Source organism: Mirounga angustirostris, unplaced genomic scaffold, assembly GCF_029215605.1.
Source record: "Mirounga angustirostris isolate CCGP_5_RB_7025 unplaced genomic scaffold, mMirAng1.0.hap1 SCAF_6, whole genome shotgun sequence".
Lineage (NCBI taxonomy): Eukaryota > Metazoa > Chordata > Mammalia > Carnivora > Phocidae > Mirounga > Mirounga angustirostris.
In genome coordinates, this window is record NW_026991714.1 from 132,552,724 (window position 1) to 132,567,186 (window position 14,463).

General features: G+C 42.4%; 1 protein-coding gene across 3 annotated transcripts in view; it reads right to left on the minus strand.

Moving 5' to 3' along the window:
* The window catches only part of SORCS1 (sortilin related VPS10 domain containing receptor 1), a 507,270-nt gene that overhangs the window by 100,072 nt on the left and 392,735 nt on the right, over nt 1-14,463 (minus strand). For all 3 annotated transcript variants that reach the window (XM_064595254.1, XM_064595255.1, XM_064595253.1), the window contains exon 10: nt 7,691-7,837. In XM_064595254.1, coding sequence (XP_064451324.1) covers nt 7,691-7,837 — 147 coding nt within the window. The remainder of the gene's footprint in view (nt 1-7,690; nt 7,838-14,463) is intronic.

Sequence of the window (14,463 nt, forward strand, 5' to 3'; positions counted from 1 at the left end):
CATTCTTCCACCCATCCCATCCAGCCATTCATTCATGCACTCATCTTCTATTCCACAGATATCTGCTGTCCACTAAGTATAAGACAGATACCAAATTGGGGAAGGAGGGAGCATCTTCATTTTAGGTCTGATCGACTGCCTTGATTGCCATTTGGCCATTCAACAAATATGTTAGTACTCTATCTGTAAAGCACTAGGTGTAGCTTATGAAAGACTTATATTGACTAAAATATGGTCTCTGCCATTATGGGGTAATTTTAAAAAAAATTAAGATCTTTCTATTGATTACCATAAAGAGAGACTAGTGTAACAGCCATAAGATCAGTAAAGATGAAACATGAAGTTCTAGAGGCTGACACAACTATGTCCAACTTTGGATCAAGGAAGGCTTCAAGGAGAAAATGGTGCCTGAGGCAAAGATGGGTAAGGTATGAACTGCAGGTGAGATGTTCAGGAAGATAAAGAACATTTCAGGCCTGAGTGATATCAGTAACAAAGAAAAGAAGCAGAAGAGTTGAGCTGGGTAAGACAGAGGAGGAAAAATTGGATATAAAGATAGGAAGAAGATTTGCTCCATCTGGGAGGGATCTGAAGAAGTCAGCTGGCACCTCTTGGCCACTGTCCATTGGAGACCTTGGTCTCATCTGTCCAGAAGAAACTGTATGACATGTGAAATTTTCCTAACATCTACCAGGCAATCATCAGAGTACCCATGGCAGGGTATTCTCAGAATCAGTATTATTCAATATAAAAGTCATGCTTGTAGACAAAATGCACTACTAGTAACAATTCAAATGGAAATTTAAGGGACTTATTATCTACGTGTAAAAATCTCGATCAAATTCTCAGATTAAGATACCAACAGTTTTCAAATACAGGATAATAAATCTTATACGAATTTCATTTAAAACAGTTCTGGTACTGAGTTGTCAAAAACTACAAGTTTGTGTCTGAACCTACATCTCTTTTCATCTCTCGGAAAGATTATTTTCTAATCTTATCGACTTGAGTTTTTGGAATCACCAATGTATCTCTGTTATTACTTTCATTTTGCTCTGTAAGTCTCAGCCAGCAGATATTCAGAGAGCCACAGACATACACTGATTGAATTTATATGGGATAGCGTAAACGGCAAACTAAAAATGAAGCGCAGGAATAAAAGCGGCCAAAATACTGGTAAAGTAAAACAGTGGATTGCAACAGGGCCTTTCCTTACTGCCAACGCAGAGTAAACTCTCAAGGGATAATGATCTTCATAAATGATGGGTTTTGCCTGAAAATTGCATGGAAGGCTTTCAAAAACGGCATTTTTACTTTACAACATTTCATAAGAGTAAGGAAGACTGCCCCTATAAAAAGAATCAGTGGGACCCAAATGTTTGGCTTCCTTTTGCCTGAGAGGAAGATGAGAATGGGTAGGGTTGTAGGTTGTGGATGTTCCAGACAGGCCTGTGCTGCACTCAGATGCTAAGACAGGAAAAAGCAGAGATGGCAAACCGTGCCTCCATGAAAGTTTTCCTGACAGCTGCAGCCTATTGGGATCTCTCCTTCTCTGATTTACAATGGTTTATTTGATCATGTGCAATCTCATATTATCTATTTGAGGTATGTACAGTTTTATCTCCCTAAGAGATAAACTCTACAAATAAATAGAAAACACCAAGTACTACACTTTGAGTCTTCTGTGGAACCTGGCATAGAATCTAAAAGAGATAGTCAATAAATGCTTGAAGTATCAAGCAATGCTTTATATAAGTGAGGACCTGATAGACCTTTGTTGGCTATTTGACTCAGAACAATGCCAGAAGTACGTTGGGCTAATGTATAAACCACATCATCAGATTAATGTTGAGTATCTCCATGGCATTCCAAGAAGTCCAGAACTCCTCGGGGATTAGCCTAGTCACGTGGGCTTCCTGTAGGGCCTTTTGTGTCACCCAACAGAGCAGAACATCCGTGGCTAAGGGATCACCCAGTCTGCCATCCTGAGCCAGATGTTTGCCACATACTTCATCAGCCAACAGTCTCGAAGACTGCGAAGCTCGGTTGCCATCTGACCTGCTCAAGGGTTATTTGAGACAGGGCACTTGCCATTACAAAGGAAAGGGCATTTTCAATCGGCCATCTCGGTACTGCTCTGTGGCTAGGGCTTTCAGAGGCTCGAAATAAATTAATTTGAGAAGGAAAGATACCAGTTCAGGCTGTAGCAGCCACATTAGAAGTGTTCTTTTTGGTGCACTTTTTTTCCACTCTCACATTTGCAGTACTGGATTGCCCCCAGCTGGTATGAGGAGAATATTCCGTGGCTTTTTATCCCCCTTCTTCCATTTTTTTCAAGGAAGTTATATCGTCTACATCAATGCTCAAAGAAAAACAATGTTAAGTGATTCATCTTTACTTTTTGAAGTTAAACTTTTGTATCTGACCAGTTTTGGACATCTGTCAAAGTTAAGTCACCAAAAATTAATAGAGAGGTTTATTAGAATGGCTATCAAGCCACTGCCAGTTCCCGCAGGTCACCGGACAAGGCTCTCTAATTATGCACATTGTGCCCGGGCAGGGGGCACTTTGTTTACCTCTCCTTTCTCATTTCCTGCCCTCTCTCCAGCCTTCTCGTCCTCTTTTCTCCCATTACCAACCATGTCGTAAATATGTGACTATCTTTCCAGAGTTCTCTGCAACTCAGTAGAGTCAAAGCACACTTTGTCCCAAGGGCATCTTCCTATTCCCCTTATCTTTGCACATTAAGAAGATACAGCACTACACTGAGACCACCATGACCTAGCAGCTGACTTTACAGTTTGGAAACTGCCCTTTGTGTCTTCACCCATAGTCACAGGGCATGGCATATCATCAACTGGTCAATCCTAGCAGCATCTAGATCTCTCGTCTTTCATCTTTTCAGGATCAGGTTTAGAGTTTGAGGATCTGAGGCAAATTAAGGACGCTATCCCAAGAAAAAATACACAAAGGCAAATGCACACAGAGTTCTGTGTTCAATTTCAGGGAGCTCACAGACTCCTGAAGCCCATCATGGACCTCTAGGTCCCAATGACCTTTCTTTTGCCTTATTCTTTTATTTCTTATTTTAACCAGTGAAATCCTTTGGCCATTGCTAGTGTTCAATAAATGTTGGTTGGATTTAATTGATCCATTAATTAGCTACTGTCTTCTTAGCACTGTGGATGGCCAATGGAGAATTACTAAATGATAGGAGACATGCTCTCCAACATGAATTAAATCAACTTAAAAATACTGTTAGATATATTTGAGAATCAATCAGCTTCTCATTCCACTTTCTCTTTTCCCCAACCTCTGTACTAACAGCCTTTAGGTCTCGTCTTCATAGTACTCTTATCCCTAGGGCTCCTAATCTGAGTATTACACTGAAAAGCCAAATCGCACCTTTTATAAATAATAAGGCAGCAGCTAAAGTCTTAAATAGTATCCTCCAAATCCACTCCCTGAACACACACACTTGCGCTGTTTATGATCCTGAATTGGAACTAGAAATCCATTAGATTTTTAGTAAAGAGTCAATGGCAAAGAAGAGAGAGGGCTCTGGGCCAAGAGGAGATTCAGCTCCACTCCAATCCAACATAACATGCGGAGTTACAGCCTATGCAAAGGAATGGAAAACAGAGTCAAGAATCTCCTGGGGTAGCTGGTCGCTTAGCTCCAACAGAGAACTGTCAACTGAATCCATAAAGAAGCCACGACTTCTCTCCACAGAACACTATGCTTTCCCTAGGGACCCAAAGCATTTGTCACAAGCTCAGCTCACATCTCACCTCTTGGGAGCCCAATCCTGAGGCTTTGGAGGCAGGTGGACCATGACCTGTAATACCCCATCTAACTGTACAATGCACTCTTCAGAGAAAAAGAAATCCTAGCTGAGCCCTCCGGGCAATCAGTCTAAAAGTCCTAAAAATACAGCCGCAAATTACTCTGGATGTGTTATTTCTATAGAATGCATTTTACCAGGGACATTCCATTTGGGGCTGTAATTCTGAACTTGCTCCACATTTGTAACAGCCCTGCTGGAAAATCTCCTTTCTAATCACTAGGCTGTGCTTTTGGGGACACTGTCACTTTCCAAGTACTCACAATCTAAAAGCACTTTTTATCTCCTCTCTGCCACCAGCTCCCAAGCCTAAAGAAGGTTTTTAACGGTCCGGGTCTCCTGTAGCTCAAAGATTTTCTTTCCTATTTTGTGCCTTTGGCAGATTTTTATAAGTGATTTTGGTCCCTGCCCTCCACTCCCTTTGCCATTTCACTTCCTCAGCCTGTTTTCTAAAACTCAGACTGAAACTACATCAAACAAGGTTAATGAGGGAGGCAGGCCAAAAGACTCCTGGGTGCCACACATCCAGAGCCCATTAATTCATCTTTGCTGGATCTTAATGAGCCTACTGATTTTGTTAACTGTAGGGTCAGCCTGAGCCTCTGAGCTTCACAGATGGCTATTATGACAGATCCCTCAGTGTGGCTGTCAGTGGCAAGGGAACGTTTCCACTCAAGTCTGAATGTGAAACTCCAACACCACCTGTCAATGGAGCATCGACTTCAGACAAACGATACCCATAACAACAACACGTGCTGAACACCTCCCACGTGGTTATCCTTGAGCTGATTCTCTGGAGTGGCCAGAGAGACAGCCACAGTTCCTATACTCATGCTGCTCACATTTTAGCAGAGGGAGGTAGAAAAGACAGTCAACAAATACATGCGCTGATTTCAGAGAACGAGAAGGGTCATGGGTAAAAAAGAGTTGGGCCAAGCACCACCTTTGAGAAAGCGTAAGAAAGCCTCTGAGATTAAGGTAATCAAGCAAGAATCTGAAAGCCAAGAAAAAGCCAGACTCGGGAAACGGGATTTTAAGAGAGATAATGGTGAATACAGGGCCTAAGACATAAAGAAGCATGGTGACCTCAAGGTATGGAAAGAGGTGCTGTCCTCTCCCAGGGTAGCCCAAGTGAGGAAGGGCGGGGGGACAGAAGCTGGACAACAGGCTGGGGAAGCAGACAGGAGCCGGACCCTATGAGACCTCACAGGCCATGGTGAAGTACTGGAACTTTATTCTACCTGAGTTAGAAAGTTATTCGAAACTTCAAGTAAAGGAGGGATAAGATCTGAATTTTTAAAGGTCAAGTCGATCTCATTCAATACATAAAATGTGAGAAAAGATAAATCTTTTTACACATAAAAATACATTTAACACAGAAAATTTGAGAAAAGATAAATCTAATCTATAGTAAAGAAAAGCAGATTTGTGGTTGTCTAGGGCCGGGGGGAGTGGAAAATGACTGCAAAGGGCACAAAGTAATTTTTGAGGGTGATGAAAATGTTCTATCTTTACTGTGGTAATGGTCACATAGGTATCTACACTTGTCAAGATTTGTCAAACTATACTCTTAAAACGGGTACTTTTTTATGTATGTTTTACTCAGTAAAGTTAGATTACAAAAGAAAAGATCTCATCGGTTGCTGTGTGGAGAAGAGATTGCCAGGTAGAGACAGGAGGACCACTTGGGAGCCCATCACTGTAGGGCAGGTGAGAAATGATGGTGGCTTGGATTAGGACAGTCCCAGTGGAGGTGGGAAAGCAAGCTGATACTGCATTTATATTTTGGAGGCATGGCAATAAGCCTTCCTAAGTGTGTGGGTGGCTCAGTCGGTTAAGTGTCTGCCTTCAGTTTCGGTCATGATCTCAGGGTCCTGGGATCAAGCCCCAAGTCCAGGTCCCTGCTCAGCAGGGAGTCTGCTTCTCCATCTCCCTCTGCCCTTCCCCCCACTCATGCTCTTTCTATCTCAAATAAATAAATAAAATCTTAAAAAAAATTTAAAAAAAGTTCCTAAAACTGGGCTGGAGGTGGAGTATGAAGCACTTCACTAAGTGCTCTGTGTGTCAGAGGCATTTGTCACAACCCACTTATGACGCCTGAGTGATCACAGGCAAGCCTCTTCAGGTGCTTTGGTTAATTCTGTCTCATGGGCATTTAATCTCCAAAGTGCATGGTGGGAAGGAGGACTACACTGAGGCACTGGTGCATCCCATGCTTCTCTGGCTAAGTACCATGATGCCGCAACTTGGAAGAGTAAAACTAGGAAGGTGGCTCTGTTTTTTAAAATGCTACTGAACAGTGCCTTGTACAGAGTAGGTATTCAATAAATGTTACATTTCCTTACTCTATCATTGGCTTTGTGCACTTATGATAACAACTGGCTTTTCTCCCCCTGTAAGTTGCCAGTAATAAGGGTAGAAGCTGAGTGGGAGGCTGAATTTTAGACTGCTTAGCTGATGCACAGTGACAACCATGATATCCTTTGCAACTAATTAGGTTAAGCCACAGCTGCTGGCATCTTCTTGGGTAGGAGGGTGACGCGCCCACAGCGGTATGAGATGAACCTGCAAAAGGACTGTTCAGACTTGATGGGACAAAGCAAGCTGAGTGTGGATAACATCAAGGTCAGAATTGTATGAAGACCACAACACTGATGTGTGTGTAGACACACAACCAAACCCTTCATACTAAAATGAAGAAGACTCCCCTGTTTATATACTGATCTCTCCTTTTTATAAACTATTTCAGAGAAATTAGCACTTAAGTATACTTTGTTTGCAATTATTAATCTCTTCCTCCCTTCCTCTGCATCAGTCAGTATCTATTCATGTGTCAAGCATGGGCCAGCACCAGAGCTATGATAAGGAGTGAGATGTGACCCTCTAATCTTGCATTTATTAATCTAGTCCCTTTCAAGTAGACTGTAAACTCTACAGTCAACAAACACATTTTAAGAGAAATAATGGTGAATACAGGGCCTAAGACATAACACCTAAGATATAACACCTAAGACACCTTCGTATAATCAAATACATAGATAAATTCATGCTCATCTATCTACTCAGTGTCCAAATGTTAGACACTGAGAAGAACACCATGCTTCAAAGGAGGGGACAGTAAACCTTTTTTAAAGGGCCAGATAATAAATGCTGTAGGCTTTATAGACCATACAGTTCCTGCTGTGACTACTCAGTTCTGCCATGTAGAGCAAAAGCAGCCACAGTGGGTCTATGACTAAACATGACTGTGTTCTAGTAAAACTTTATTCAGAAAAACAACTGGCGGGCCATATTGGCCCCACAGGCCATATAGTTTACCAACCCCAGCTTCACGGAATGAGACATAGATGAACAGAACATATTACAAAGAGTACAAAAGAGGGTTTAGATCAGTGCTTCTTACCCTTGTTTGAGGCATAAACTCTTCTGAAAATGTGACTAAACACCTTTGCTGGAAAACACATCTACAAAATTCTCCTTTCAGTTCATCAGTTCTGTAGCTGAATTTATGCATCCTTGGATATGTAACAAGCCATTCATGGGAAAGTAAAGGTGTATATCCCCACCATATAAGGAAACTATCACATTCTCCCTGAAACTACAATTTGAGGTTCTCAACAGAACTTGGTCACAACCCAGAATCCTTGACGTGAGCAAGGAACCCACTCATGCCCTCTTACCTCTCTGGCCCAGCATATAAGGCAGCATAGTGCCTTCACATCCAGCCCTGTCCCCTTTTGCTCACCAACTGAACAACGAGCCCTGGAACCCACTTCATATGCCTGTTTAATATCCACTTCCAGCCCTCCGCTGTGCGGAACATTCTTCTCCAGTGTGAAAACTCACCAGTAAGCAGTGCACAGGGTCCCCCCTTAGATCCGTGTCTGGAGCCTGCAGTAAACGCCAGTCTCGGCCTTTGTTATACGTGATGAAAGTCTTCACTTGATTGTCAATCTTCTTGTTAGCCAAGAACATTCCCTTTATCCCTGCTACCTGGGAAAAATTGACATGGCTGAAAAATACATCAATTTGAGATAGGATATATTTGTTTACTTAAAAAAATGCAGACTGTCAAATTCAGCTTAAGCGCTTGTCTTGGAGAAAAGAGAGGGTGAGGATGGGGGAAGGGGGTAATGCTTAAGTATAATGACTCCCTGGACTATGGGACAGAAAAGCAATATATCTATGCCCCTTATGGTATGGCGGTTGTATTCTAAGTTTGATGGAAGCTTCTTATTTCCTCTAAGGTAGGTTAGTGGTAGCTTGCCATCGCCTAGAGTTACAATCTGGTGCTTTCAGTTCTGCTGCTTGGTAAATGATACGTACATAGGGCTACTTTAATTTTATGTTAGGCATAGCGCCCATGCTCTTAAATACTCGATCTCATTTAATCTTTGTAGCAATCCTCTTGGCTAAGTATAACCTATTCTTTTTCATGTATGAGGAAACCGAGGCTCATCCAGGTAAAGTGACTTCTCCAAGGTCATGCCACCTAAGGTACACAGAGAGTAAGTGGCAGACCTGGAATTTTAACCCAGAGCTGATGGCTTCACAGGCCATGCTCTTAACAACTATCTAAGTCACTGAGCTATCTACAGCCTGGGGCAATTGAAAACAAGGTCAGTTTAAAGCTCATGATCCAATTGCTATTGTTTCCCCCCTCCCTTTTTTTTTCCTATAAAAAGATGGCTCTATTAAGCCACTGGAACATACTGAACAAAAGAGAACAGCGTTTCAACATAAAGAAGCAGTGGTTTCCCTAAGCTGTGAAATCATTCCCTCCTCCGTTCCTATAACACCTTGTTCCCACTATAACCAGTCCGCATTAATTACTTGGCTCTGACAATATGATTGCCTTCTCTCTTCCATACTTGAGGAAAGAGGTCAACTGGGTAAGTTGATGAAGCCGTGAAATAACAAATCATGACTTGTGTACCGTATTTTTCAAGCGTCTTCGGGTGTATTAAATGCATTCATACCCATTTTACCCTACTTGGAATTATGACAACCCAGGAAGACTGAGGGCCAGTGAGAGAAGGATCTGAATGTGTGCAACAGGGCAGGCCATCCCTTTTAATGCTCACGGTAACCGTGAGATAGAGTTACCGGCAGCCACATTTTGAAGATAAGGAAACAGAAGCTTAGAATGAGTGGTTTTGTGGAGCACAGATGGTGGTAGTAAGTGGACAAGCTAACAAGTATATTTGAACCCACTTATCTCAGGCCCTTTACAGGAGAATATGAACATTTTTAAGCAGAAGAGTGAAAAAAGAGCATGAGTCCGTGCCATCCACCCAGCACTATGCCCAGTGATTTATATACCAAACCTCCGATATTCACTACAAACCTGCCTCATAGCTACGGCCCAGATTCTATGGACGAAGAAACTGATGCGTAGACAAAATTTAATTGCTTATGATAACAGACAGTTGGGGCTCACATTCAAATCTGTCCAACTTCCAATGTTCTTTTAACAAATACAGCTCTGAATTTCTCAACTCAAAGAGGTCGGGTTTCGATCAACAGAGTATGTACATTTTACCTTGGCTTTTGACACAGTCAAACCTCATTAGTTTGTACCTGCTGATGTGGCATATGGGATAATTTAGAGTTGGGCCAACTTTGTATTCCTTTGGAACAACATGTTTGTTAAGCAAATAAATGGTATAAACAAGTAGCTGGGAGGAATACTTTGAACTACTTAGGAGAACAAGCCTCATTTTGGGCAATCAACAGCAAGCAGACAGTTTCTTATGCATTGTTGATCCTCGACAAATGTGGGAGACATAAATTCCAGGGGCACTGTACCTCCCAAAGATGGTATGTTAATTATGAATAGTATTTAGTTATTCACTATCCCAGCTCCAAAAGGACTGCTCACCAGGGAACCCCATATTGGTTCTGCATATGTTCCAGAGGCTGTTACATATTTAAATATGACTAAACTGCCAGTTCTTTAAAAACGAAATTTCATGAATCAGAATTTTCACAAGTCATGCTCGTTTTTCTCTCCACAGCATACTCGTCCATGAGAAACAATGCTGTCTTAACCATTCAACACTCTAGGTTACGGTAAGCACAGAAAGAATGAAATTATTACCTATTCCAGTAGTTTCCTTGCCCATTTTCCTTCCTGCCTCTCCCTCTTTTGGCAAGAGTGTCAGAGCAGGGTTATATGTGTTTAGGAGCTGGGTTCATTTGATTTGCAGAAGCGGTGACTTCATTGGCCCCCAACTGCTTGGCATTATCAAATGCCACTTGAGTGGAAAGCTGCGCTTTGAAATTCATCTTTGGCAGCCTGGCCTTCGGGTTTATCTTGGGGAATAAAAACTTGCCAAAGCAGCAGCAATGGGTGACAATAGGGGACAAAGCTGGAGTGGGTCTGCTTATTTTCCTCTTGTGGCCAAGGCACTGTATCTGTGAAAATCCCATGTGTGGTGTCTTTTTATTTTTCTTGCTTTTTTGGTCCGCTCTGCAGAGATGGTCACCCTGGCTCTTTAGTTTCTTGGGCCATCCACTCCTCCTTTTGCTCTGAGCCTGAGAAGCCCATCTTTCTGGGTGTCTTGGTGCCCCTCTAGGCATAAAGCACGTTCCTCAAGGGCTCCTTTGTGAGGTCTCATCTTCTATTTCTTGGAACCTCTCGCCTCTTATTTTGGATATCACTTTGGAAATCAAGGGAGCAGTGTCAGTGCCCAAAATATGGAATGTGTGTGTACTGGTGGGTACATGTACGTGCATATGTATGTATAAGGTCTGGGGTTCCACTGAGGATGGGGGGATAGGTTTATGTTGCCAGACAACCTCAGTATTCATAGTATGTGCATATTTGTGTGGAACGGGGTAGGGCTGAGGGATGGTACAGGATGGGCAAAAGTAATATTCCCGACGAAGACATGCCTTCATGTGAACACGGACAGTTTCTGAGAATGATATTCCTGTGGCAATGACACTCACATCAGGGAGTCTGTCTTCCTTTGGGGAAAGACCCGTTACCTTTTTTACCTTTCTGAATTCTGCTCAAAAATGCTGAGTGAGTTGAGAAGCCACTTATCTTTCTTTGCCTCTCATATGGGGACTGTGATACCAGAAGTCTCAAAGGTATTTAGTTATTATTTCTTATTCTCTAATCTCATAGGAGCCAGAACACCATTCTGATTAGACTTTAAATATGAAGCGTTATAGCTTAAACCTCAAGCCACCGCAAAGCACATCCGCACACTTAGTGGGCCCCTGGGAGCCAGCTTCACATTGCTGCCCTCCCTTCTCCTATTTCACTCCCCGGGTTCATACAGGCTGTCTCCCACTCCCTTGGATAACATGCTGATATGTCTCCACCCACCCACTTCCTTTGTTCTTTATATGCATCTCTACAGAGCGCTCTTGTATCTCAATCTTTCTTTTACGTGCTCCACCGGAGGCTAAGCTGGGAAGACCCCCGAACAAGAGTTTCTGCTTGTTTCTGACTCTACTGCTTAACTGGGAGATGACCCCTCCCAACCTCTCTGTCTCAGACTGCAACTACAAAGCCGAGGTGTCAAAATTAGAAGAGAATAAAAATTATGAATCAACAAGCATGGCAAGAAAGAGAACGTATCCGTGACCATAATTTCTTTGGGCTTTGGACATAGGATATTTTTCTGTTCTTTTTTTTTTTTTTTTTTTTTTAAAGATTTTATTTATTTATTTATTAGAGAGCGAGTGAGAGAGAAACAGCATGAGAGAGGAGAGGATCAGAGGGAGAAGCAGGCTCCCTGCTGAGCCGGGAGCCCAATGTGGGACTCGATCCCAGGACCCTGGGATCATGACCTGAGCTGAAGGCAGTCGCTTAACCAACTGAGCCACCCAGGCGCCCCTATTTTTCTGTTCTAAAGAGAGGATTGCAGCCAGGAGAAACACAAACTCAGAGGGAGAAAGGCCAGAGGTGACTTTGCAATCAAGGAGCCCACTCCCCCCAAATGCCCGAGTGTTCTTTTCCTCCCTCTACTGACTTAACCAGGCAGAACTCCTCTCCTAAGGAGAGAGTAGCCTTAAGTATAATTAGACGGTAACATTCCATGTCCTGTAAGCAATATGCCCCGGAAGGGAGAGCATTTTTCTTCTCCACCTCCTATGCTGGATCATAAGAGGCACCTTTCCCCAAGCAATCAAGATGTAAGTACATCGTCACAACTGTTGAGCTTTCTCTTTTAAAGAGGGGGCACTCATCATGTGCAGAAGACACGATGTGTGTAACCAAACATGCACTGCTCCTTGGTTATGTCTTCCATGATGCCCACTGTGCTCACTCATGTGTGCGCACATTCTGTGCATTCCGAATGTGCCAGCCAGGTGGCTTCACTCCCAACACAATCCTTTCTACTTGGCTGGGGTGAACTGTCATTGTCCATTAAGCCAAAGTGCTCTTCATCGTCATTAATTGATACTCTATTCCCAGAGGGGGGAGGATATTGTCCAAAGCTGTCAGACCCCCTCTCATCAACCACACCAGACGAAAACACTAGGAATCACACGTCTCAGACACACTCATCATGTCTCCTTTGCTCTGGCCACCATCAGGCACCATCTTCTGTTACCCATCCCACGTGATGCCGCTGGAGCATTTGTGCTTTCAGGAATGACAGAATTTTAGGATGCTTGTTCCTGGGCTTCTCTTATGGAAACACATCCACCAGACGAAATTGGGATGCATAATGACAGTACTGCCTGAATTGAGCTATTAACTGCAGACTCAGGACTTGGGTCAGAAGGTGGAATAGGTCCAGAGCTATCATTTGTGGATTCTGTTTATGTTGGCTTTTTCAAGACTGTTTTATTTTTCTTGCCTGGTTTCTTCTACTTCTAGGTAAAGTCTAATACTATTTATTCTACCCTTCAATGACCTCCAGTCTAAGGGCTATTACTGGGCCACAATCAAATACAAGCCCAAATCTTTCGAGAGACACAAATAGTTTGTTCTTCAGAGTTTACATACTCTAGGATTCAGATCCTAATTCTGCCGCAACTAGCACTGTAATCTTGCAAAAATGATAGCATTTTCTGCCTCCATTTACTTATGTTTAAAGTGGAAGTAATTATAGTCCTAGCATCATAAAGTTAATACATGGATTGAATGAGATAATTATGGAAAGTTCTTTACACAGTGCCTGGCACATACTGGCACCCAAAATATTATCTGTTGTTATTATGAACTTGCATCAACAAAAATCACTATCCAGCATTTTTGCTCTGTGGCCAACTTTCCTGCCTAATATTTCTTGAATCTTTTGAATGTGGTTCCTGTTCAGTAGTCAACTGACTCTGAAGGAAAATTCTGGTATTTGAATAATTAAACCATGTAAGATGTCATCCAACACTCTGTCCCCAAAATCACATGCATACATGTACCTCTAGGGCAGAGAGAGCCACATTTGTTGTAAAGTTTCAATGTGTGTATGTGAACAAAGTGATTGAATTTAATGAGAAATATGCTTCACAAAGACTCATCAACAATACATCTCCTTGAAACACAGACTCATACCGTTATACATTGCACAGTTTGCCTCTGCTGAAAAGCTTAAAGAACACACAGGAATGGCAGGTCGTTGGCATGCAGAAGCATACAAGCAAAGAACTCATGCCATCCTCCTCAGTCACCCCCAAATGTGAGCAGACGTGCACTCCATATATTCTATCTTTGTCACCCCTACCTCATATGTTGCTCATCTATGCTCCTCATTAATTCATTTATGGATTTTCTTACTTTTCATTTATCTCTAAGCACTCATCATTCATTGCAATTCTACTGGGAGATTCATGCTGGATGGCTTTCAGCTTCCTGCTAGCCAGAACAATCAGATTTAAGGAGCATTTGTGCCAGGTTCCATGTCAGCCAATATTCTTTCTATCTAGGTAATCAGCAGATACGGCACCGCCGTTCTGATCAAATCAATTTCAATACAAGTTGCTGCAAACTGTCAGGCTAATAAAACCAAAGACTCTTCTTCCCAGGCCCCGGGATGCAGAACACCTTTACATAATGCAGTCACATCACTGCTTACAATGATGATGATAAGAGCAAGCAGTTGTCCTACGGACAGTCAACTGCAAGAGAGACACAAAAGGGAAACACAAGGATTAATCAAGAAGTGATTTGCCATGTCCAGAAGTTACCCTGTTTCCTCTTCTCATTCCATACCTGTTAGCAATATCTGAATTCAGAAAACCATTCATGGAAACAGGTGTAAATAACGGGACACTGCAAAGCTGCCGCTGTCCAAATCTTTCATCTTTTGTCATCATCAAGGGACCAATTAGAATGGTCTCTGTTTTGGCAGAAAACAAAATTTATCCCAGAAAAAACACTTTCACAATGACTTGAAAAGAGGGGAGGCGTTAATCAAAAAGGGAAAAATGCAACCTGAAAATGAGAAAATGTTTTTGGGAGAACAAGGACAGAGTCAAGGCCAGGGAAGCGAACCAGGTGATTGATCTGGGGCAGCTGCTTTGACTTCTTATCAGACTCTTGAAGCAAATATTTCCATTGTAAGTGCTGGAATCAGCCATGAAAATGCATGGCATTTCAACAAAACACACTAACAATTTAAATGTTTGCACGACATTTACAAATGAGGAAAGAAATG